The sequence below is a fragment of the Saccopteryx leptura genome, chromosome 6, assembly GCF_036850995.1.
Source record: "Saccopteryx leptura isolate mSacLep1 chromosome 6, mSacLep1_pri_phased_curated, whole genome shotgun sequence".
In the NCBI taxonomy this organism is placed as follows: domain Eukaryota; kingdom Metazoa; phylum Chordata; class Mammalia; order Chiroptera; family Emballonuridae; genus Saccopteryx; species Saccopteryx leptura.
Genome location: NC_089508.1, coordinates 55062357 through 55087234, shown reverse-complemented (window position 1 = coordinate 55087234; position 24878 = coordinate 55062357). Strand labels below are relative to the sequence as shown.

General features: G+C 44.6%; 1 protein-coding gene and 1 pseudogene across 1 annotated transcript; both read right to left on the bottom strand.

The window, feature by feature from the left end:
* Positions 1 to 273: 273 nt before the first annotated feature.
* Positions 274 to 24545, bottom strand: CIAO2A (cytosolic iron-sulfur assembly component 2A). The gene is made up of 5 exons (XM_066341965.1): positions 24229 to 24545; positions 18041 to 18205; positions 14392 to 14441; positions 8301 to 8346; positions 274 to 1513 (listed from the first exon to the last, which is right to left on the bottom strand). The coding sequence occupies exons 1-5, from the start codon at positions 24350 to 24352 to the stop codon at positions 1416 to 1418; spliced, it is 483 nt and encodes a 160-aa protein (XP_066198062.1). The 5' UTR covers positions 24353 to 24545; the 3' UTR covers positions 274 to 1415.
* On the bottom strand, positions 10817 to 12427 carry LOC136376141 (SWI/SNF-related matrix-associated actin-dependent regulator of chromatin subfamily D member 2-like; annotated as a pseudogene).
* Positions 24546 to 24878: the final 333 nt, after the last annotated feature.

Sequence of the window (24878 nt, the reverse complement as noted above, 5' to 3'; positions counted from 1 at the left end):
ATGCATTTGTTGATTGATTCTTGTATGTGTCCTGACCAAGGATCAAACCCTCAACCTTGGCATATCAGGATGACGCTCTAATCAACTAAGCCACAACAGGCAGGGCTAAAATTTGTATTCTTGAAATAGATAAGGGGGCTCAAGAGCCACAAAACAAAAAGTTCTCCTGTTTTTCCCTTCGTATCCTCAATTAAACTAGAGGCAAAAGAGTTCCACTCTAACAACCTGTATGTAGTTAGTTATTGCTGCATAACAAATCACCCCAAAACTTAGTGGTGTAAACAATAAACATTTATTATTGCTCACAGCTTCTCTGGGTCAGAAATTCAGGATTGGCTTAACAAGGCAGTGCTGGCTCAGGGTCTGTGAGGTTCCAGTCAAGATGTCAGCCTGATGAGGGCTGGAAGATCGCTTCCACTGTGGTTCACTCACATGGTCTGCAAGTTGGTGCTGGCTGCTAGTGAAAGGCCTTGGTTCCTCTCTAGTAGGATTCCCCACAGGGCTGCTCCAGTGTTCTCATGACATGGTGGCTGGATTCCCGCAGACTGAGCAACCCAAGAGATTAAGGTGAAAGTAGTTATACCTTTTATGATCTAGCCTCAGAAGTCACATACTGTCACCTCTTGATTCTTTTTTAGTCACATCGACCAGCTCTGATTCAATATGGAAGGAAACCATTCAGGGGCATGAATACCAGGAATCAAGGGTTATCGGGACCATCTTGGAAGCCACCTACCATATCCTTACACTTAAAATGACCATTATCCCCTAAAGCGAACTGAACAAAGTTAAGTAAATGGCAGACCATAAAGTTAGATTGTTTTAATCAAAACAGCTTTGGGAAATTCTTAACCTTCAAAATTATGTATGTCATCTACCCTTCTATGCATTTGTTCCCATACGTAAATGGGTCCAGGACTCTCCTTGAAGGGAGGCAGGGCTTTGGCCTGAATCAGGTATCTGATTCTACATAATAATAGGAAAATAAATCTTTGTAAATATCCAACAGTCAACATTTACACTAAATTTACAATTCAATAAGAATATTCTAAGGTGTGTCATTATAAGAAGTCATCTCTGTTTACTTATTTTACAGAGTAATGATTTAAACTGAGTAAATATTTGACATGAAAAGCAGTTGTATCAGAATGGGCATCAGAAAAATAGCAACTCATCTTACACATAATAACTAGAAAATATTCTTCTGTCTTATCATTTAATTGTTATAAATCCTGAGAATGTTATACACTGAACAAACTAGGTACTACTTTATAATTAAATCTTGCTTGGAAATCATCCTTTAAAAAAATGCTTTGAGGTATAAATCACCTATGTATTAAACATGAGTCTTTTATATTTTACAAAGAGTTTAAACAGACATATCAAACAACGTTCAGTTGCTCTTAAAACAGCGATTAGTCAGGTTCAAGAACACACTGTTCCACGATTTCCCGTAAGTTGGGGTTCTCCATTGCGGCTGCCACTCGCTCTTTGTCATTTATCTGCTTGTTGACTGCAAAACACACAAAGGTTAGCAGAACTCGGTCAATATGTGGCAGCACACCGTTTTTTCATAAGCTGTTAAAACAGAATTTAACACCTTGAGAACTTAAAAGCTGATTGTGGGTAATTATTCATAAGTTCTGGAAGTGAGACTTAAAGAGAAAAATATCCCCTATAATCCTCCTATTCTATCACAACTATTTTAATTATTTTCTTTCCAATCTTTGTCCATATACATATTTTCATGTTACATTCAGGGTAAATACAATTTTTAAAATTGTTCTTTTTTGCCTCTTAAGCCTATTTTTTAAACTACAGGGTTCTTGAACACAGAAAAAATTGTAAGTGTCCAAGTAAATTATAAAGAAAAAAATAAATAAATTATGAAGACTATGCTACAATGGACACCTTTTTTTTTTTTCTGAAGCTGGAAATGGGGAGAGACAGTCAGACAGACTCCCGCATGCGCCCGACCGGGATCCACCCGGCATGCCCACCAGGGGCGACGCTCTGCCCCTCCGAGGCGTCGCTCTGCCGCGACCAGAGCCACTCTAGCGCCTGGGGCAGAGGCCAAGGAGCCATCCCCAGTGCCCGGGCCATCTTTGCTCCAATGGAGCCTTGGCTGCGGGAGGGGAAGAGAGAGACAAAGAGGAAGGAGGGGTGGGGTAGAGAAGCAAATGGGCGCTTCTCCTATGTGCCCTGGCCGGGAATCGAACCTGGGTCCCCCGCACACCAGGCCAACGCTCTACCGCTGAGCCAACCGGCCGGGGCCCAATGGACACCTTTTAACACACAGCCTTCTTTTTGGAAAGATTTTTCAAAGTGGGATCATTAGATTCGAGGATATGAGTATTCTTATGGTTTAAATGATATAACTGAATCACTTTCCAATATTTTTTACCAATTTATCGTATTTTTCTCTCAATAAGACGCACATGACCATAAGACAGACCTAGGGTTTTAAGGAGAAAAATAAGAAAAAAAAATGTTCTGAATCAAATGGTATGTGAAAATATTCAAGAAAACACCATATTTTTCACTCCATAAGACGCGTGGCATTTTCCTCTCCACTTTTGGAGGGGGAAAGTACATCTTATGGAGCAAAAAATACAGTATATACTCAACAGCAAAACATGAGCTATCAGTCTGCCAAAAATACCCAGTATTATTATTATAAAAAATAATACACACACACACACACACACATAATACATAAAATATGAGGTAAAAAATGGTTCCGATTATTTTTATAATTTGCAATTTCTTGACTAATAGATAATATTTTCCCTTATTTATAAGCTCTTCTTGTGTGAATTTTGTTTGCCTCCTTCTAATAATCTGTTCATTTTTTTTTAACCAGTTTGCATGGATCTTCACATAATAAAGGTAGGTACTGGACCTTATCGGTCATCTATAATTTGCTAAAAAAATCCTGATGAGCCTGACCGCTGGTGCCTCAGTGGGTAAGAGCATTGACCTAGGACACTGAGGTCCCATGTTCAAAACCCTGAGGTTGCTGGCTTGAGCATGGGCTCATCTAATTTGAGTGTGGAGTCACTAACATGTTCTTATATGGTTGCTGGCTTGGGCCCAAAGGTCACTGACTTGAAGCCTAAGGTCGCTGGCTTGAGCAAGGGGTCACTAGCTCAGCTGGAGCCCTCCAGTCAAGGCACATATGAGAAGCAATCAATGAAAACTAAAGTGAGCCAGATCTGTGGCATCAACCTGGAATGTTGAAGTCGCTGGTTTGAATCCCTGGGCTTGCCCAGTCGAGGCACATACAGGAAGCAACTACTACAAGTAAATGCTTACCTCTTCTCCCTCCTGTCCCACTCTCTCCTTCTTTCCTCTCTTTCTCTCTCTCTCCCCCCTCCAAAAATCAATAAATAAAATCTAAAAAAATTAAAAACTGAAGTGAAGCAACTACAGGTTGATGGTTCTCATCTCTCTCTTCCCTCTCTCTCATTCACACACACACACAAAAAAAATCTTGATGAAAGGGTTCAAAAGAGATGCCCATATTCTTTATTTATTTAAATTAGGATCGCCTGACCAGGCGGTGGCACAGTAGATAGAGCATTGGACTGGGATGCGGAAGGACCCAGGTTCGAGACCCCAAGGTCGCCAGCTTGAGCGCGGGCTCATCTGGTTTGAGCAAAGCTCACTAGCTTGGACCCAAGGTCGCTGGCTTGAGCAAGGGGTCACTCGGTCTGCTGTAGCCCCACGGTCAAGGCACATGTAAGAAAGCAATCAATGAACAACTAAGGTGTCACAATGAGAAACTAATGATTGATGCTTCTCATCTCTCTCCATTCCTGTCTGCCTGTCCCTATCTATCCCTCTCTCTGGCTCTCTGTCTCTGTAAATAAAAAATAAATAAAAAGAAAAGATTAGGATCCACTCAGCAAGCTCACTAGGGGGCAATGCTCAGCCCATCTGGGGCCCTTGCTCCACTGAAACTGGAGCCATTTTTAGTAGAGACCAGGGAGCTGTCCTCAGCACCTAGGACCAACTGGCTTCAATTGAGCCATGGCTGCAGGAGGGGAGGGAGGAGAGAGAGACAGAGAGAGAAGCAGGTGGAAAAGCAGATGGGCGCTTCTCCTGTGTGCCGTGACTGGGAATTGAACCCGGATTTCCACACCCTGGGCTGATGCTCTACTGCTGAGCCACCTGGCCAGGGTCAGATGGCCATATTCTTAATATGGGCTAACTTCCAGGATCCTGCTAAAATGTTACACTTACCAAACATATATATTCCTATATAAACAACTGCAATTCTTTCTGTTTCTTCCTACTACAATGTAGGCTCCACAAGACAAGAATGTAACTCAAAGGTCAAATTGTCCCTACACATAGAAAACATTCAATCTTTAATAAATGAAAAACCCTTAAAAAAAAGCTTAATACTATGTTATTATAAAATCCCATAATTAAGAAGCATTTCAAAAACATAAGAGTGGATTTAGGGTGCTTGACCAGGCAGTGGTGCAGTGGATAGAGCGTCAGACTGGACGCAGAGGACCCAAGTTTGAAACCCCGAGGTCACCAGCTTGATCACGGGCTCACCAGCTTGAGCACAGGGTCACTAGCTTGATCATGGGATCATAAACATAACATCATAATCCCTGGCTTTGGCCCAAAGGTCATTGGCTTGAAGCCCAAGGTCACTGGCTCGAGCTCAGGTTGCTGGCTTAAGCAAAGGATCACTGGCTTGGTTTGAGCCCCCTAGTCAAGGCAGATACGAGAAAGCAATCAATGAACAACTAAGGCACCGCAACAAAGAATTGATACTTAGGGCCCTGGCCAGTTGGCTCAGTGGTAGAGCGTCGGCCTGGCGTGTGGGAGTCCCGGGTTCGATTCCCGGCCAGGGCACACAGGAGAAGTGCCCATCTGCTTCTCCACCCCTCCCCTCTCCTTCCTCTCTGTCTCTCTCTTCCCCTCCCGCAGCCGAGGCTCCATTGGAGCAAAGGATGGCCCAGGTGCTGGGGATAGCTCCTTGGCCTCTGCCCCAGGCGCTAGGGTGGCTCTGGTCACGACAGAGCGACGCCCTGGATGGGCAGAGCATCACCCCCTGGTGGGCGTGCCGGGTGGATCCCGGTCAGGCGCATGTGGGAGTCTGTCTGACTGCCTCCCCGTTTCCAGCTTTAGAAAAATACAAAAAAAAAAAAAAAAAAAAGAATTGATACTTATCTCTCTCCTTTCCTGTCAGTCTGTCCCTATCTGTCCCTTTCTCTGTCTCTCTGTCTCTCTCTCTCTGACACACACACACACACACACACACTGGATTTAGGGTACTTAAACTTTTATTTTTTTAATTAAGAAAAGCCATCAGTTTATGGAATTTGAATAAATTCAATACATGAGGAGTAGAATAGTCTACTTGTCTGCAACTGTGAAAACAGGATATGACTTTAGCAGTTTTCACAACAGTACCTAAAGTTTCCTGAACGGGCTGTTGCTCTCAAAGCAGCGGGCTTCCCTGTCTGTGTCTCTTCTTTTTCTTCTTTTATTAAATTTAATGGGGTGACATTAGTTAATAAAATTATATGGTTTCAGGTATATAATTTCTGTATCTCTTCTATGTTCATTTCTTTTCATCTCTTCCTTTTAGTGCTTTTGAGTCACTGTCACCCTCTGTATGTCTGTCTTACTGTTGCTCTTACTTTATTATTGTCACTTTCTTCCCCTCTGCTGTATTCAACTTCTCAATTTACCTAATGATGAAAGCTTACTAAGCACAGCATGTTTTTTAATGTATTTCTCATTATTTGTACTCTTAATACCTGCAGATAAAATTCTGTTCTCTGTTTTTTTTTTTGTTTTTTTTTCTTTTTCTTTTCTGAAGCTGGAAACGGGGAGAGACAGTCAGACAGACTCCCGCATGCGCCCTACTGGGATCCACCCGGCACGCCCACCAAGGGCAATGCTCTGCCCACCAGGGGGCGATGCTCTGCCCCTCCGGGGCGTCGCTCTGCCGCGACCAGAGCCACTCTAGCGCCTGGGGCAGAGGCCAAGGAGCCATCCCCAGCGCCCAGGCCATCTTTGCTCCAATGGAGCCTTGGCTGCGGGAGGGGAAGAGAGAGACAGAGAGGAAGGAGGGGGTGGGGGTGGAGAAGCAAATGGGCGCTTCTCCTATGTGCCCTGGTCCGGAATCGAACCCAGGTCCCCCACACGCCAGGCCGACGCTCTACCGCTGAGCCAACCGGCCAGGGCAATGTTCTCTGTTTTTAATGTAACACATAGGTTATGCGGAATATTTTGTCTTTTGCTTTTCCCAAACCCTAACTCTGTTATTTTTAAGTAGCTACTGATTGATCTCTCTCTGTAGGTCAGAAGTCCTCTATATAAAAAAGGTTCCTGGTCCTGGCAGGTTGGCTCAGCAGTAGAGTGTTGGCCCGGCATGTGGATGTCCCGGGGTGTTTTTTTGTTTTTTTAGTGAGACAGAGAGAAAGTCAGAAAGAGGGATAGATAGGGACAGACAGACAGGAATGGAGAGAGATGAGAAGCATCAATAATCAGTTTTTCGTTGCGACACCTTAGTTGTTCATTGATTGCTTTCTCATATGTGCCTTGACCATGGGCCTTCAGCAGACCGAGTAACCCCTTGCTCGAGCCAGTGACCTTGGGTCCAAGCTGGTGAGCTTTTGCTCAAACCAGATGAGCCCGTGCTCAAGCTGACAACCTCGGGGTCTCGAACCTGGGTCCTCCACATCCCAGACCGACGCTCTATCCATTGCGCCACCGCCTGGTCAGGTAATGTCCCGGGTTTGATTCCCAGTCAGAGCACACATGAGAAATGACCATCTGCTTCTCCACCCCTGCCCTTCCCCCTTCCCCTTCTTTCTCTCTCTTTACTTCTCGCATCCATGGCTCAGTTGGAGCAAGCTGGCCCTGAGCACTGAGAATGGCTCCATGGCCACCACCTCAGGCTGAGCAATGGAGCAACAGCCCCAGAAGGGCAGATCATTATCCCATAGGGGGCTTGCCAAGTGGACCCCGGTTGGTGTGCATGTAGGAGTCTGCCTCTCTGCCTCCCTGCTTCTCATGTAAGAAAAATAAAAATAATAAATAAATAAAATTTAAAAGGTTCCCCACTTCCATTTTAATACATTAACCCAGAGAGAAAACATTTGCTTCAAGATTCACTAAATCTTTACTCACTATACCTTCAGTTTCAAGTACACAGCTCTCTATCGGGCCACCAAGGAAAAGAATCAAGTCCTCTTTGGAGCTTATAAATCAAGCTTCCTAGAGCTGGATGTTCTTTATAGTGGTGCAACCACTGGCCTAAACCAGTCAATATCCACAGGGCCTAACTCTAATTTACCCAGAGTCCTACTGAAAAAATTACTTCCATAAAATGCCTGTTTTCCCTGGTTGTGGACTTTTCCTGGACTCCTGCTCCTTGTGACAGCTCCTAACAGACTGAACTGGGGTTGGGTTGCATTTGCAGGGATTTGGAATGGTGTTGGGGCCAACATGGACTTGGTGAACATGTTAAGGACACTACTCTTTTATGGATTCTTGCTGTATTGGCCAAGAGTTTGCTTAAAGGCTTTAATCACTGTAAAAAAAAAATAGAAGACTGGATAAAGAAGATATGGCACATATACACTATGGTATACTACTCAGCCATAAGAAATGATGACATTGGATCCTTTACAACGAAACAGTGGGATCTTGATAACATTATACGGAGTAAAATAAGTAAATCAGAAAAAACCAAGAACTGCATGATTCCATACATTGGTGGGACATAAAAACAAGACTAAGAGACATGGACAAGAGTGTAGTGGTTGGGTGGGGGGGGGGGAGGGGGGAGGGAAGAAGGGAGAAGGGGAGGGGCACAAAGAAAACTAGATAGAAGGTGACAGAGGACAATCTGACTTTGGGTGATGGGTATGCAACATAACTGAATGACAAGATAACCTGGACATGTTTTCTTTGAATATATGTACCCTGATTTATTGATGTCACCCCATTAAAATTAAATTTTATTTATAAAAAAAAAATCCATATAAGCAAAAAAAATGCCTGTTTTCATACCTCAAGGAAAAATAACTAATTTTGTACTTTTTTATAAATGACCCAATAGATACTTGGTTAGCAAAATAACCTGATATCAAAGATTAAGTACTACCTGAAGTAGTTTTTACTTTTATTTACTTATTTTTAAATTGAATTTATTGGGGTAACACTAGTTAACAAAATTATACAGGTTTCAGCCGCTCAATTTTATAACACATCTCTGTATACTGTATTGTGAAGTTGTTTTTAATGATTCAAGATTCACTTACTGTCTTCCTCTGTTGAGTGGGTTCCTTCAGAAATGTAGATTTCCAACTAGGAAGAAAAAAATATTAAAAGCAAAACATTTAGAGCATTCTATGATGATGAGTGAAGTGGAATGTAAACTGGACTCAAGAGTCTAGGGATGAAAGCCCAAATCCTGTTTCTACCATCAAAGACTTAGTAACAAATCCCTCAGATTCTTCTCTAAAACAAGGCTGAAACAAGTAGGATTTTTAATTTTGGTCACCTGGGAAAGGTCTGCAGAGGCCATACCACTTCTTTTTAATACAAAGCAATATAATTTTACACAAATAAGATCTCATATGTTTTACTCATGGATATCCCTCCCCTGCACTCTAACTCTTCTTCCCAACTTGGTATCTAAACTTGCTTCCTGCTCCAACCCCCAAAGCTGCATTAACCCTTTGAGTGAGTTTTTTCTTAACTCTTTGAGTGAGGACGTTCATGAACATTCGTACTACTCAAAGGGTTAATAATCTAGTGTAGTTTCTTCCATATTTTTCTCTGTACCCCTATAATCTAACACAGATTTCACACACACACACTCCAAGGTTAGACATTCCTTTTTATTTCCTATATGACAAAAATGAGATCACAGTATACAGTTTTCAGTATCCTCCTTTTCTCATCCACTTTTGTCTTTTTTTCTTTTTCTTTTCTTATTTTTAGCAGAGGGAGAGACGAACAGACATACAGGGAAGGAGAGAGATGAGAAGCATCAACACGTAGTTGCAGCACCTTAGTTGTTCAATGATTGCTTTCTCATAGGTGCCTTGACCGGGGGGGGGGGGGGGGGGGGGCTCCAGCCAAGCCTGTGATCCCTTGTTCAAGCCAGTGACCATGGGGTTCAAGCCAGCAACCATGGGGTCATGCCTATGATCCCACACTCAAGCTGGTGAGCCCACACTCAAGCAGGATGAGCCTGCATTCAAACCAGTGACCTTGAGGTTTTGAACCTAGGTCCTTAGCGTCCTAGGACAGGCCGACGCTCTGTCCACTGCGCCATCATCTGGTCAGGCTCCACTTTTATCTTGATCAATTTATTCTCAAGTATAATAAAAAAAAGCTATCCGCCCCCGTCCTGCTGCACTCACTCCCTCAGATGAGCTATGCTTTATGAGTCAGAGCTTTTGAGTCAAACACTTGAAATTATTGCAAATCCTGTGGTAAATAAATCATGCTATATGATAAAGACTTGTTCATTTTCCAGATATAAACCACAGAGCATATGAACTAATTCTTATATACTTATTTGCTACTGAGATCAATGTTTTTCATGAGTGAAAAGCATCACAGCATATTATGGCTAAAAGAGACCTTAGAGATCGTCTAGCCCAGTCTTTTTTTTTTGCTTTTGGCAGTGAGGTAAGGAGCTACCACCAATAAACAAGGATTTATTTGGAAATTTCCAAGCCTGCCTAAAGTGGCACTTTCTAAGCTCTAGGCTCACCCTCCTTACCAAGCTCCAAATAGCAACAAGTCCTCTCCCCCTCCCCCTGCCCACTGCCAATCTCATACACACATACCTCAGGCCATGCCAGAGAACTTGAGCGCCTCCTTCCTCTAGGAGGCTTTATAGTTCTGGACCCACGGGCTGGGGTGGCCCTCTGGCATCCCAGCAGATGATGGTGGCCAGAGCCACTTGCACAGATTGAGGGGAAAAAATAAGGGAGGAGGCACCAAATAGGGCTCCTTGAAAAACACCAACTAATCCCTTCTACAAAAAAGTGGCTCCTTATCCTGACCAGGCAGTGGTGCAGTGGATTGAGGATTGGCCCAGGATGCAGAGGACCCAGGTTTGAAACCCCAAGGTAGCTGGCTTGAGCAAGGGGTCATTTGCTCTGCTGTAGACCCCCTGGTCAAGGCACATATGAGAAAGCCATCAATGAATAACTAAGGTGCTGCAATGAAGACTTGATGCTTCTCATCTCTCTCTTCCTGCCTGTATGTCCCTATCTGTCCTTCTCTCTCTCTCACTAAAAAAGAACAAAAGTGGCTCCTGCATAGAAGAACCTGCTCCCCAAATAGTGTAAATACCCAAAGGAAAAGAAAAAGCCAGCAGCAAGACTGGGCTGGTAGGAATGACAAAGAACATCAGTTGAGAATGGCTAGGAAGAGTGTAAGCTACGCCCCTCTTCCTCGCACAGCTTCCAGCTAGGGCAGTTGCCCCAAGGGGGAGTCCATAAACAAGCAAAGCCTTGGGTTTTGAAACGTCTCAGTTACAATCCAAAGCAAAGCCTCCAGTAGTCCTACTTGGGCATGACTGCCGAGGGCAGAGGCATTCATTGTGAACCTAATTAAGGCCAACACATAAAGTAAGTAATAGGCTTTGGGATCAAGCAACAAGGAATTCTATCAGTACAATTATGAAACTAAAGCTGTGAAGCAGAGGGTGACAGGACATACCCCTCAGCTCCCTCCTTGTCCTGTGTGTCTTCAGCCTCAGGTAGCAGTCCCTTCCAGACTGAGAAGGGAACGGTGCCAGGGCTGGAAGAAAGGAAGGTTCCCTGAACAGTTAGGCCAGGTGAATTGCCAGCACTGGTTCCAGGTCCTGCCTTTGCTGCTGCACCTTGCCGAAGATGTGCCTCCCCACTGCTTCCTGGGCCCAGGGCTGGTGGTAGAAAGCAGCTCGATTCTCAGGATTCCCAATCACATCAGTGATGACCTTAAGGTCTCAGTGCTGGGAACAGAGCCACTCCTGGATGAAGTCCTGGGGGGCAGCACTAAAGCTGAGCATGAAATCCCTCTGCATCTTCAGCTAGCTGAGGAACTCAGTGATCTCACAGATCTTGACATCAAGGTAGGCACGCTCCTACTGATTGGTAGTAGGGGCCAGAAAATTGCTCATCTGGGCCTTGAGTGGGTTGTGCACCTCCACATCAGTGTTCTAACAAGCTGTCTTCTTCTGGTTGTTAGGGTCCACGCTAATGACATGGTTGATGACAATAGGGTCTGGATGCTGCAGCAACCCAGCCAGCTTCATGGGAATCTTGGAGAAACAAAGTGAACCACAACTGAAGGTCCGGTGGAAATAACGGCTGCAGCTGATGTACTGGCGCTCTTGCCCACCCTGCAGCTGGTTGTTCTGATGTAAAGCCGTAGAGCCTGCATGATGGTGGGCCTCGTCTGTGTGCGCACTCCCAGCAGCCTCACCACTGGGGAATCCAACTTGTACTGTGGATGCTGATCTAGCTTGAGCAGGAGGGTATACCTGGCATTGAGTCTCCAGGCCATTTAACCAGGAAGCTAGCTATGTCTCCTGGGTAATGGGCATCCAATGCCACTCCACTAGGTGGAGTGTACCTACCTATATAGTTTAAGTTTAAAAAATTTGGCTCTCAAAAGAAATTTCAATCGTTGTACTGTTGATATTTGGCTCTGTTGACAAAATCAGTTTGCCGACCACTGTCTATACAGTTTCCTGTCTAGCTCAATGACAAGGCTCTTATAGAATAAAGAGAGCTTCCTCTTCTGATTGCTAGGATCATCCGGGAGTTTTCTCTCCACTTGGAGTTCCCAGGATGCCACCTTGTCCCCTACTGGGGTTCCCACAGGGGTCCCTATGGTTCCTGTACTGTCACCTTCTGCCATGCTGGGACTGATTGTATTGGAAATATAGATCCACAGCTTTAATTTTTTATCAGAGGCTTCTTGATGGCCTCCTGGACTTTACCTGCTTCTAAGCAATTGTCTGGTCCAGCTTCGCTCAAAATCCAAGAGATCTATGTACACCTGATACTCTGGGACAAGCTCCCAAATTCGCTGAGGCAGAACTGTACCTGCCATCCTCCTCCTCTATAACCCTGGTGCTAGGTGGGCATGGGGGCCCAGCCAGAGGCACAAGCAGGCATTTTCAGCATGGGTCCGTCATGGTGGGTGGCATGCCAGGTTGGAGTGGAGTATATGTGCCAAAAGGGGGGTTGCAGGGGGTCCCACATGCAAGCCAGCCGTGGGCACCCGGCTCCCTGGTGACATGCCAGGGCACTGGTACCGCACTGTGGGGACTGTGGGGCTCATGGGGCAGAAGGTGGCAGCCTTGGATGCCCTCCCCCACACTTCCAGCTGGCCCAGGCCCCCCAAGCAGCATGCCGGGTCTGGCTGGCAGAGGCAGTGATCCCTAGTCCAGTCTTTTTTAAAAGACAAAACCATATAAATTCCCACAGTTGCATAATACTCTTATTCTAGAGTCTAGAATCTAGACAATATAGTAACAGATATAAAATCACTCCATACTCATTTACTTTGGTTTAAAATTATGCATGACTCATTATTCTGAAAAATGGTAAATAAAGAAGAAGAGTCATTTACCCTGTTATTTCTATGAACTGTCTATTTGCAGGCATTGAAGATTCTAAACTTCAGTAGTTTCTTGTGGTCCTTTTAGATATTTTTTAAAAAACTGATTTTAGACAGAAGCAGAAGGAGAGAAACATCAATTTGTTGTTCTACCTATTTATGCATTCATTAGTTGATTCTTTTATTCATTGATTTTTAGAGAGAGAGAAAGGGAGAGAGAGAGAAACATCGATTTGTTTCTCTATTTATTCATACTATCCTTGGTTGATTCTTGTGTATGCCCTGACCAGAGATTGAACCTGCAACCTGGGTGTATCAGGATGACACTCTAAAACCTTGGTTGGCAAACTGTGGCTTGCGAGCCACATGCAGCTCTTTGGCCCCTTGAGTGTGGCTCTTCCACAAAATACCCCATGCGGGTGCTACCTCGATAAGGAATGTACCTACCTATATAAGTTTAAATTTAAAAAATTTGGCTCTCAAAAGAAATTTCAATCGTTGTACTGTTGATATTTGGCTCTGTTGACTAATGAGTTTGCCGACCACTGCCTAACCAACTAAGCTACCCGGCCAGGGCTTCTGCAGCCCTTTATAAGAGTCTCTTAATTGGTTTTAAATTTTCTGCACATGAAAAAATGTTCAAAATTATTAGCCATCATTAACCTCAATGATATATCACTTCAACCCAGCAGGATGGCTATAATGAAAAAGATAAGTGTTAGCAAAGATGTGATGAAACCAGAAGTCTCATACACTGCTGGTGGAAATGTAAAATGGTAGAGCAGCTGTGAAAAACAGTTTGGCAGCCCCTCAAAAGGTTAAACATAGAGCCTAAGTGGTGGTGGTGCAGTGGATAGAGCACTGAACTGGGACACTGAGGTCCCAGGTTAGAAACCCGAAGGTCACCGGCTTCAGCGCAGGCTCACCAGCTTGAGCATAACATTACCAGCTTTAGCGTGGGATTATCAACATGATTCCATGGTTGCTGGCTTAAGCCCAACGGTCACTGGCTTGAGCCCAAAGGTCGCTGGCTTGAGCAAGGGGTCATTGGCTCGCTGGAGCCCCCAATCAAGGCACACATGAGACTCAATCAATGGACAACTAAAGTGATATAACTATGAGTTGATGCTTCTCATCTCTCTCCCTTCCTATCTCTCTCTCTCTCTCTCTCACACTAAAAAAAAAAAAAGGTTAATTTTAGGGTTACCATATGATCCACCAATTCTACTCCTTAAGTGGAAAACAAATGGAAACATATGCCCACACAAAAACTTGTTGACAAATGTTCATAGCAGCATTATTCATAATAGACAAAAAGTGGAAACTATCCAAATGTCTATCAACTGATAAACAGACAAATAAAAAGTGGTATACCCACTCAGTGGATTATTATAAGGCTATGTGAAGGAATAAAATACCGATATATATTACAACATGGATAAGTTCTGAAAATATTACTCTATGAGAAAGAAGCCAGTCTTAAAAGACCACAAACTGTATGGTTCCATTTAAATAAAACATCCAGAATAGGCAAATCCACAGAGATAAAAAGTAGATTAGTGGCTGCCTATGGATGGGGGGAGAGGAGAGAAATAGGTAGTGACTTATTAGTACTTATTGAGATAATGAAAATGTTCCAAAATTAACTGTAGTGATTTTGCACAATTCAGTGAATATACTAAAAACTATTAAGTTGTACACTTTAAATAACTAAATTATACAATAATTTTAATTAAATCTCAATAAAACTTATAAAATAACAAAAAACATCTTCCTTACCTTATGTTTAAATGGTAAACACCGCTGAAGTTTTACTCTTAAGCACAGCCCTGTGAAGGAAAAAAAGACCCAATTATCCCTTCTTACTGGTTTTGGGGAAAGTATACAGCTGTATCTAGGCATCTCCATATAATACAGAGGCTGAAAACAGCTTTGGCTCAATCCACTGTAGGTCTCCTTTGAGCCTCATACCATGCTAGCAACTTTAATGTAGATACAGTGTTACATACTCCTTACGATAATCCAGTGAGCTAGGTATTATCAACCCCATTCTACAAATTATGAAACCAGGGTCACACCGTAACTTGCCCAAGGTCATGGGGCTAGTAAAGTAGCAGAGGTGGGACTGGAACCCAAGACCACTGCAAAACCCAAGTCCTTTCTACTATACAATTTGCCTTCAAACCCATTAAACTTTACCAAATGCCCACAACAGGCTGGGCCACATAAAAGTTTGAAACCAAGTAAGAGCCACTTAAAAAGGAGCACAGAAACCTCTCAAAGTTGGAATCCTCTATGCCTGCAAGATACAGTTTTTTCCCTAAAACGAGTTCCTCTGAAGTTCAGTTTATCACCCCAATGCCAAGACACATTTCCATCGGGTTTTTTTCCAGTTGACTCTTTTAAGAGAAATGAAAACTAGGCTTGGAACAGACCCTCAGTGCCAATGTTCCATTTCTCCTCCGCTTCAAAATAAGGAATGAATTTTAAACTAAATCCACACCTCTAGATTCAGAGGATAAATCAAACTGTTCTTATTATGAAGAGAAAGTGTTTCAGTAATGAGATTTGGCTTTGCAGGCTTTGATTTGGAACAATTTAATTCCTTTACCAACTAATACTTAAGGGCTTGTTATGCTTTAAGAAACATATCTTAGCCCTGGCCGGTTGGCTCAGTGGTAGAGCGTCAGCCTGGCGTGTGGAAGTCCCGGGTTCGATTCCCGGCCAGGGCACACAGGAGAAGCGCCCATCTGCTTCTCCACCCCTCCCCCTCCCCTCTCCTTCCTCTCTGTCTCTCTCTTCCCCTCCCGCAGCCAAGGCTCCATTGGAGCAAAAGATGGCCCGGGCGCTGGGGATGGCTCTGTGGCCTCTGCCTCAGGCGCTAGAGTGGCTCTGGTCACAACAGAGCGACGCCCCGGATGGGCAGAGCATCGCCCCCTGGTGGGCGTGCCGGGTGGATCCCAGTTGGGCGCATGCAGGAGTCTGTCTGACTGCCTCCCCGTTTCCAGCTTCAGAAAAATACAAAAATACAAAAAAAAAAAAAAAAGAAACATATCTTAATATTATGGTTTGATTAAAAATAAACAATAGCATGGCCTGAGGTGACACAGTGGATAGTGTCGACCTAGAATGCTAAGGTTGCTGGTTCAAACTCTGGGTTTACCCAGTCAAGGCACATATGACAAGCAACCAATGAATAGCGAGAGTGAAGCAACTACTCTTTGTTCCTCCCACCTCTGTAAAATCAATAAATAAAATCCTTAAAAAAAAAAAAAAGACAATAGTCTGACTGGTGGTGGTGTAATGGAGAGAGGGTTGACCTGGGATGCTGAGGTCCCAGATTGAAAACCTTGAAGTCACCAGCTTGATCATGGGCTCATCTGGTGTTTTTTAATTGAAAGGAGGGGAGATAGTGAAACAGACTCCCACATGCACCCCAACTGGGATCTACCTGGCAGTCCCCATCTGGGGCTAACACTTGAATCAACGGAGCAATCCTTAGCGCCTGAGGCTGACACTTGGACCAACTGACCTATCCTTAGCTCCCGGGGCCAACACTTAAACCAATCAAGCCACTGGCTGCAGAAGCGGAAGAGAGAGGGAAGGGCAAGGGGAAGGGAAGAGAAGCAGATGGTTGCTTCTCCTATGTGCCCTGACTGGAGATCGAGCCTGGAATGTCTGCATGTCAGGCCAATGCTCTATCCACTGAGCCAACCAGCCAGGGTCTATTTTTGCCTTTTTAACACAAATGTAGCAATACTATACTTGCTTTTATTTCCTAGCAGTATGTTAAAGAGATCTTTCCATATCAGTACATGGAGAGCTTCTCTGTTTTTATTGCTACATAGTATTTCATTGTTAATATACACCATCACTGATTTTTTTTTTCTATTCATTTTAGAGAGGAGAGATAGAGAAGGTGAGAGAGGAGAAGGAAGCATCAACTCCCATATGTGCCTTGACCAGGCAAGCCTGGGGTCTCGAACCAGTGACCTCAGTGTTCCAGGTCAATGCTTTATCCACTGCGCCACCACAGGTCAGGCACCATCATGATTACTTAATCAATCCCTTACTGATGAACACTGGGTTTGAAATAAACTTCCTTTATCTTCTTTATAACAAAGTATATAATAGACACCTATTGTATATCTCACAGCTAACTAATCTAAAATATTGGAAATGCAGCCTCTTAAATATTGATAGAAAACTATCTCAAAAAATACCCTCCCACCAAAACGTCTGCCCCTACTAAAAGGATGCTGATAGAACAAGCTAAAAGGAAAATATGGTGATAGCAACAGTGCCAGTCTGACAGCACCTACTCCAATCTCCAAAACTGAGAAGAGGAGATGGTCCACACCCACGCACTATTAATGGCAGGCGTGTACACCAAAGAGAAGCAGCATAGTGTAACTAAAAGAAACATATTTGCAGTCAGGAGACCTGGGTTTGAGCTTCATTTTCACCATTTCTTGGCTATATGATTCTGAGCTTAAACTCTCTGAACCTCTGGCCCCTCATCTATAAAATAAAGATAATATTAACTCACTCATAGGCTAATTGTGAGGACTACAGAAGACAATACAGTTGTCCCTCATTATCCACAGGGGACTGGTTCCAAGACTCCCTCCCATTATACCAAACTCCGCAATGCTCAAGTCCCTTATATAAAATGGTCTGGTATTGGGATATAACCTACGTACATCCACCTGACCAGGCGGTGGCGCAGTGGATAAAGCGTCGGACTGGGATGCAGAGGACCCAGGTTCGAGACCCCGAGGTCGCCAGCTTGAGCACGGGCTCATCTGGTTTGAGCAAAAGCCCACCAGCTTGAACCCAAGGTTGCTGGCTTGAGCAAGGGGTTACTCGGTCTGCTGAAGGCCCATGGTCAAGGCACATATGAGAAAGCAATCAATGAACTAAGGTGTTGCAACGCGCAATGAAAAATTAATGATTGATGCTTCTCATCTCTCTTCATTCCTGTCTGTCTGTCCCTGTCTATCCCTCTCTCTGACTCACTCTGTCTCTGTAAAAAATAAATAAATAAAAAATAACCTATGTACATCCTCCTGTTTACTTTAAACATTTCTAGATTACTTGTATTACTTATTACAAGGTAAATGCTATGTAAATAATTGTTATACTGTATTGTTTAGAGAATAATGACAAGAAAAAATGCCTGAACGTGTTAAGTATGGATGCCTAACTATGTACATAGTACAAATCAGAATAATATAACTTTTCCCACCACATATTTTCAACACCTGGTTAGCTGAATCCACAGATGTGAAAACAACAAATATGGGCCTAGCGTACATGAAAATACTCTATAAACCATAACGTTGTGATACACAATGCTAATTGTTACTTAGGGTCAGTATCAGGCTAATTTAGAATTTAAAAATATATATGTATAAAAAAACCTTACCAATAAGAGTTGCCAAAGAGCAATGAGGTACTGTTGGCGTGAACCTGATAATAACCAAGTAGTCCTCTTCATTTATCTCCTGCACCTCCACACAGCTCTCCGTTACCACTTCAAGTTCTTCCAAAGTATTGGGCTTCTCTGGGTCCCGGATAGTTCGAATCAAATCTAAAGAATCATCACAGACAAGGTATCATGTAACAACACTAATATTCTAAATATGAATGATTTTGCCAGTCCTAATTAAAAGCACACTCTTCTTTGTATTTAAGCAAATTCTGGAGCCACTCCCCAGACTTCTGAAAAATGTCCAAGCAAGTTTCCTTTTGAGAAAACTGTTTTCTTAGATTATTATTAGATCATATCCAGTGTCTCGGATTCAACATTGCAGAGAATATAAGAATGAGAAAAGGCCTGACCAGGTGGTGGCGCACTGGTTAGAGCATCAGACTGGGACACTGAGGACCCAGATTCAAAACCCAGAGGTCATGGGCTTGAGCTGGGGCTCATCCAGCCTGTGCGTGGGCTCATTTGGCTCGAGCGTAGGGTCACTGGCTTGAGCCCAAAGGTCACTGGCCTGAAGTCCAAGATTGCTGGCTTGAGCAAGGAGTCACTGGCTTGGCTATAGTAGCCCCCACGCCTGATCAAGGCACATATGAGAAAGGAATCAGTGAGCAACTAAAGTGTTGCAACTATGAGTTGATACTTCTCATCTCTCTTCCTGTCTGTCTCTCTTGCTTGCTTAAAAAAAAAATGGGGAAAGTGTCATAGAGGCTCAAGAGGAAGAAATCAATTAACTTAGGACAGTGGTCGGCAAACTCATTAGTCAACAAAGCCAAATATCAACAGAACAATGATTGAAATTTCTTTTGAGAGCCAATTTTTTTTGTATTTTTTTTTTCTGAAGCTGGAAACGGGGAGAGACAGTCAGACAGACTCCCGCATGCGCCCGACCGGGATCCACCCGGCACACCCACCAGGGGCGATGCTCTGCCCACCAGGGGGCGATGCTCTGCCCCTCCGGGGCGTCGCTCTGCCGCGACCAGAGCCACTCTAGCGCCTGGGGCAGAGGCCAAGGAGCCATCCCCAGCGCCCGGGCCATCTTTGCTCCAATGGAGCCTTGCTGCGGGAGGGGAAGAGAGAGACAGAGAGGAAGGAGGGGGGGGGGTGGAGAAGCAAATGGGCGCTTCTCCTGTGTGCCCTGGCTGGGAATCGAACCCGGATCCCCCGCACGCCAGGCCGATGCTCTACCGCTGAGCCAACCGGCCAGGGCCGAGAGCCAATTTTTTTAAACTTAAACTATATATAGGTAGGTATATTCCTTATCGAGGTAGCACCGGCACATAGTATTTTGTGGAAAAGCCACACTCAAGGGGCCAAAGAGCCACATGTGGTTCACGAGTCGCAGTTTGCCGACCAGGGGCTTAGGAACATGTAGTGTTGGGATTTATGGACATGGACCTGAATAAGGCCTTTAAAAATGGATAACAATTCAGCGCTTCTCTCTATGGAGTATGCCCAAGCCTATGCCAACCCCTTACCCCAGGCACGTTTGCCTCTTTCCCCTAAGTTCTAAGAGCCCCGCTTTCTCCTCTTGTTAACTTGTTCCCGGAAACCACGCAGCTCGACTGGCTCACTTCTTCCATGGCTCACTTCTTCTACCTCTGTGACTTCTTCCCCAGAATAAATGAAGAGGCCTGACCAGGCGGTGGCGCAGTGGATAGAGCATTGGACTGGGATGCGGAGGACCAGGTTTGAGACCTCGAGGTCACCAGCTTGAGCGCAGGCTCATCTGGCTTGAGCAAAAAGCTCACCAGCTTGGCCCCAAGGTCGCTGGCTTGAGCAAGGGGTTTCTCGGTCTGCTGAAGGCCCACGGTCAAGGCACATATGAGAAAGCAATCAATGAACAACTACGGTGTTGCAACGATAAACTGATGATTGATGCTTCTCATCTCTCTTCATTCCTGTCTGTCTGTCCCTATCTATCCCTCTCTCTGACTCTTTCTCTGTCCCTGCAAAAAAAAAAAAAAAGAATAAATGAAGAGGATGTAAGAGTGTAAGAGTTTGGGCCAAACCACCAAGGATGTTTGGGGGTCAGCTACTGGTAATAGGATGTCCTCAAGAGGTTCTGAATAAGAGTGACATGGCCAGTTCGTAACTCAACCAGAGCAGAGCCAGGGATACCAGCTGAAAAAGCTGGGCCTAAATCAGGCACATAACAATGGTGACAGAGAGAAGAAGACAGAGGAAGAAGTAATTTCTGAGGCAGAATCAACAGAATTTGACAACTGTTTAGATGTAGAAGAGAAGGAAAGGGAGAAAGGATGTTAAGTGTCTGGGAGAACACTGAAAAAAAAAGAACACAGGAATAAATTTGGGTGGGGGCTGGGGAAAACAGTTTAATTTAATACATAATGACTTTGCTTAAGGGGCAAATCAATGGTACATTCCAGCAAACACTGAACCGTGACATAAGGTTTAAGAGAGCACCAAGGCTAGCTAGAGTGGTTGTTGAGATTCACAGGGAAGAGTGACTAGAACAATAGATTTCAACCTCGGCTGAAGAATGGAATCACCAGAAATCTTTTACAAAAACAAAAACTTATGTCTGAGCCCTACTCCCAGATATTCTGACTTAACTGATTTGTAGTATGGCCTGGACACCGACTTAAAGAAAGTCCTCAGGTTATTATTATGTGTAGCCGAGTTTGAGAATCACTAATATAAGAGACCCAAGGATGTATCTATGGAAAGCACCTAATTTAGGCATCAAAAGGAAGAAGAAAAACAAGAAGCAGAGAAGGGAAGACAGGGGTGGTTAACAACATCAAATGCTGCAGAAAAATTCAGGCTGATGAGCTAAAATAAGTCTCTGATTTGTCACCCAGGATGTCACCTGTAAGAAAGCAGTTTCAGTAGAGGCAAGGGCAGAAGCCAGCTTGCAGAAAGGGAAGTAAGGGGGAACTGAAAATGTAGTCCTCGAGCTTTGGCAGGAAACGGAAGGGCAGAGAACAGGCCCCGGGTTTAGAAAAACCTAGAACAACGACAAGGGTAAGGGAAATCTGAGTATGTTTTATAACCCAAAGGGAAGGGTCAAACAGAGGAAAAGGGACTGAAAATTTAAGGGTTGGAGATGGGGAAACTGGTAAAATAAGCAGAAGGGAGCGAGACCAAGAATGTGGAAACCTGGCCTTGGAGAAGACGTATTTCCTCCTCACACTGAGGCTGCTGAAAAAGATGCAAAAGGAGAATGATAAAGAGAAATGGTGAAGCAGAAAGGACAGAAGCAGAGGGAGTTCGCAGAGAATTAGCTTGATGTTCCCAAGCCTGAGATTTTGTTCTATTATTTATAGCACCCCTGCAATCAGAAATGCAGCTGGGAAAAACATATCAATCAAATTTACCTTCTCCACAGCAGCTCCTGGGCTCATCACTTGATTAGAAACAGAATTTGATAATAGAGGCTGGAAAAGAGGACAGTTTCTCCTTCACAAGGCTGTGTCATCATGGAGCTCAGGGAAATAGGAGTTTTTGAAAGGGAATTTGCTGCCCTTCATCCTAGGCCTTTTTCCTGTAAGGCTTATTTATACAGGTTGTATTATATTCTTTACATGCTACTTAACCCTGAAATTAAAGCTCACCCCTTTTGAAACATCTCCAGTTTTCTAGTGATTTGAGAGATTTGGATTTATTTCTTTTAGAAAGTAATATTTCCCCGGCAGATAGCTCAGCTGGTTAGAGCATCATCCCCTTAGCACACAGGTTGCCGGTTTGAACCCTGGTCAGGGCACATATAGGAATAGATTAATGTTCCTGTCTCATTCTCTCTCTCTCTCTCTCTCCTCCTTCCTCTCTTGCTTAAAATCAATAAATAAACATTAAGAAAAAAAAAGAAGACAAAGAAAGCAACATTGTTCTCTTCACATTACTGCCCTGGCGCGACCAGGCGGTGGCGCAGCGGATAGAACGTCAGACTGGGACGCAGAGGACCCTGGTTCGAAACCCCAAGGTTGCTGGCTTGAGCGCTGGCTCACCAGCTTGAGTATGGGCTCACCAGCTTGAGCACAGGGTTACTGGCTTGAGCGTGGGATCACAGATATGACCCCATGGTTGCTGGCTTGAGCAAGGGGTCAATCACTCCGCTGTAGCCCCCTTGTCAAGGCACATATGAGAAAGCAATCAATGAACAACTAAGGTGCCACAACGAAGAACTGATGCTTCTAATCTCTCTCCCTTCCTATCCGTCTGTCTCTATCTGTCCCTGTCACAAAAATCCCAAAAAACAAACAAAATCACATTACTGTCATGAATAAAATTCTTCTATGATTCTGCATTTATATTAAAATTTTCATTTATATTTACACTTTCAGTATCCAATTCCAACCTATCTAAAACAATTTTTGACCATACCTTTTTTTTTTTTTTTTTGTATTTTTCTGAATTTGGAAACGGGAAAAGTCAGACTCCAGCATGTGCCCGACCGGGATCCACCTGGCACACCCACCAGGGGGCGATGCTCTGCCATCTGGGGCATCGCTCTGTTGCAACCAGAGCCATTCTAGCGCCTGAGGCAGAGGCCACAGAGCCATCCTCAGCGCCTGGGCCAACTTTGTTCCAATGCAGCCCCGGCTGCTGCGGGAGGGGAAGAGAGAGACAGAGAGGAAGGAGAGGGGGAGGGATGGAGAAGCAGATGGGCGCTTCTCCTGTGTGCCCTGGCTGGGAATCGAACCCGGGACTCCTGCACGCCAGGCCAACACTCTACCACTGAGCCAACCAGCCAGGGCCTTGACCATACCATTTTTAACCACAAACCCTATCCTATCTATCCACCTACCTGACACTTCCTAAACATTCTATTTTCTCACCTTCATACTCTTGCTTGTTTTCTCTTAGTGTACCTCCTACCTCTATATGTCTAGACCCTACTATTCTTCAAGGCCCAACTCAAGTGATTCCCCAATCAGAATTAGAATTTCCCTCCTCTGAATTTCTGTATCTTTTCAGGCCTGTGACTTTCTACTGCTTACAATAAACAAACATATATTTGTAAATATTTGTCCCTCTCAATATAAGTTTGAAGATGAGAATCATCTATCTCTCCTCCAAAGTTGTATTCCCAGTGCCCTGCTGTCACTAAAAGCTGTAGATAGAGGCCTGAAAGGACAAGAAGGTGTCCATTATCTGGCTGCGGTTGATTAGGTCTACCTCCTGCAAGAGAGGTAAACTATACTGCTCACAAAAATTAAAGGACATTTTATAGCTTCATATTCGTTTTGAAATATCCCCTAATTTTTGTGAGCAGTATATATTAGCTCTAAAGGTCTTTTCCATCCCTGTTTTCCTTTTCCTGGCCTACAATCCTAACCTGTATTTGTCTTCTTATGGTCATCTTTTACCCTCAGTCAGCAGCAATCTCTGATCATTAGTTAAATCACCGCTTTTTAGTTTCAAAAACAATACTAAAAAGAATCATAAGGCAATTGTGAAGTGGTGGAAAGTGCACTAAGTTTGGAATCAGAGGCATGAACTTTCTTTTTTCCTTACTAGCAGTGTGACCTCCAGGGAGTTGTGTATCCATTCTAAACCTTTGTTTTTTCATGTGTACAATGAAGATGGCCCCAGGAGTTAAAAAAGAGTTGTGGGTGTTCTTTTGCACTCCAGGCTTGGCTGTGTTAAGGAACTGTAAATTCAATGGCCAGCTACAAGGAGTCTATCTCGATCTCCTCTCTAGGGGACCTCTGCCTACTGCCTTTCCAGTAGAAGAAAGGGGCTGGGGGCTGTGACCTTGGGCCAGTCCCCAATTTGTCAATCACACAGCAATGCCCTCAACGGTGCAGGAGGAGCGCGTGTCCAGGGAGAGGAAAGAAAGAGGGTGAAACACCGCAACCAGGCCAGCTTGGCCACCTAACCAAGCACACTAGACGCCAGCTCTGCCACTAGGACGTGGGTCAGACAAGGGAAATAAAGTGTTTAAGACATCCAGACTTCGCTTGCCCCAGGTTTAGGAAGAGTCCGGCTCCGAGAAAGACTCACATTGCCGCATGACTTAAGATCCCGAAGAAAACGCTTCCCACGCTCCCGACCAGATCCGGCAAAAAACCGAGTCGCCATTCCCAGCCCTCAAGTGAGGCCCTCGTTACCCCCGGGCTCCACGCAGAAAGCCAAACACGGCCCTAGGTAAAATTAATTACCATAAACCTCTAGCGCTTTCTCTTCCATGATCCGGGGCTGCCGGGCAGCTCCCCGCTCAAACAGGCCCGAGAGCCACAGGACTCTGCTCAGCGTCCAGGAGAGCAGCCCCGACACCCGCTCCATCCTCACGCTCCGCCATCCCTGGCGACTGTCCCACCCGAGCCACCGTCTTTCAGCAGCTGGCCTTGCGATTTATCAACTTCCTGGTCTTCCAACGGGCCAAGACAAGCCTAAAGGTCCAGGGGAGCAGAGAATAGGCGGGTCCAGACAGAGTAGCGCGGAGGACCTAGGTTAGGGTGCCGCAAGGACCACAAACCCCAGCATGCCCTGCTGGGTTTCGTCGAGGATAGGGGGGGGGAGGAATTCCTCAAGGCACGTGAGGCGCATTGCATGCTGGGACGCATGGGACGTTCTCTTCGGACGATAGCTGTTTTCTGGGACTTGTAGTCTCCGCCGGGAAAGGGAAGGGTGAGCTGTAACTATCTATTACCCACCATTGATTGACTCACTCGTCGCCCTCTATAAACTAAAGATGAATCCTAAAGAGATAGGGTAAAGGAGATCTTGATTTCTCGTCCTGGAGGAGCGTGTGCACGGAGACTCCTGTTATTTCTCGAAGAGAGCCGCTTACATGCAAAGTTTTTACTTC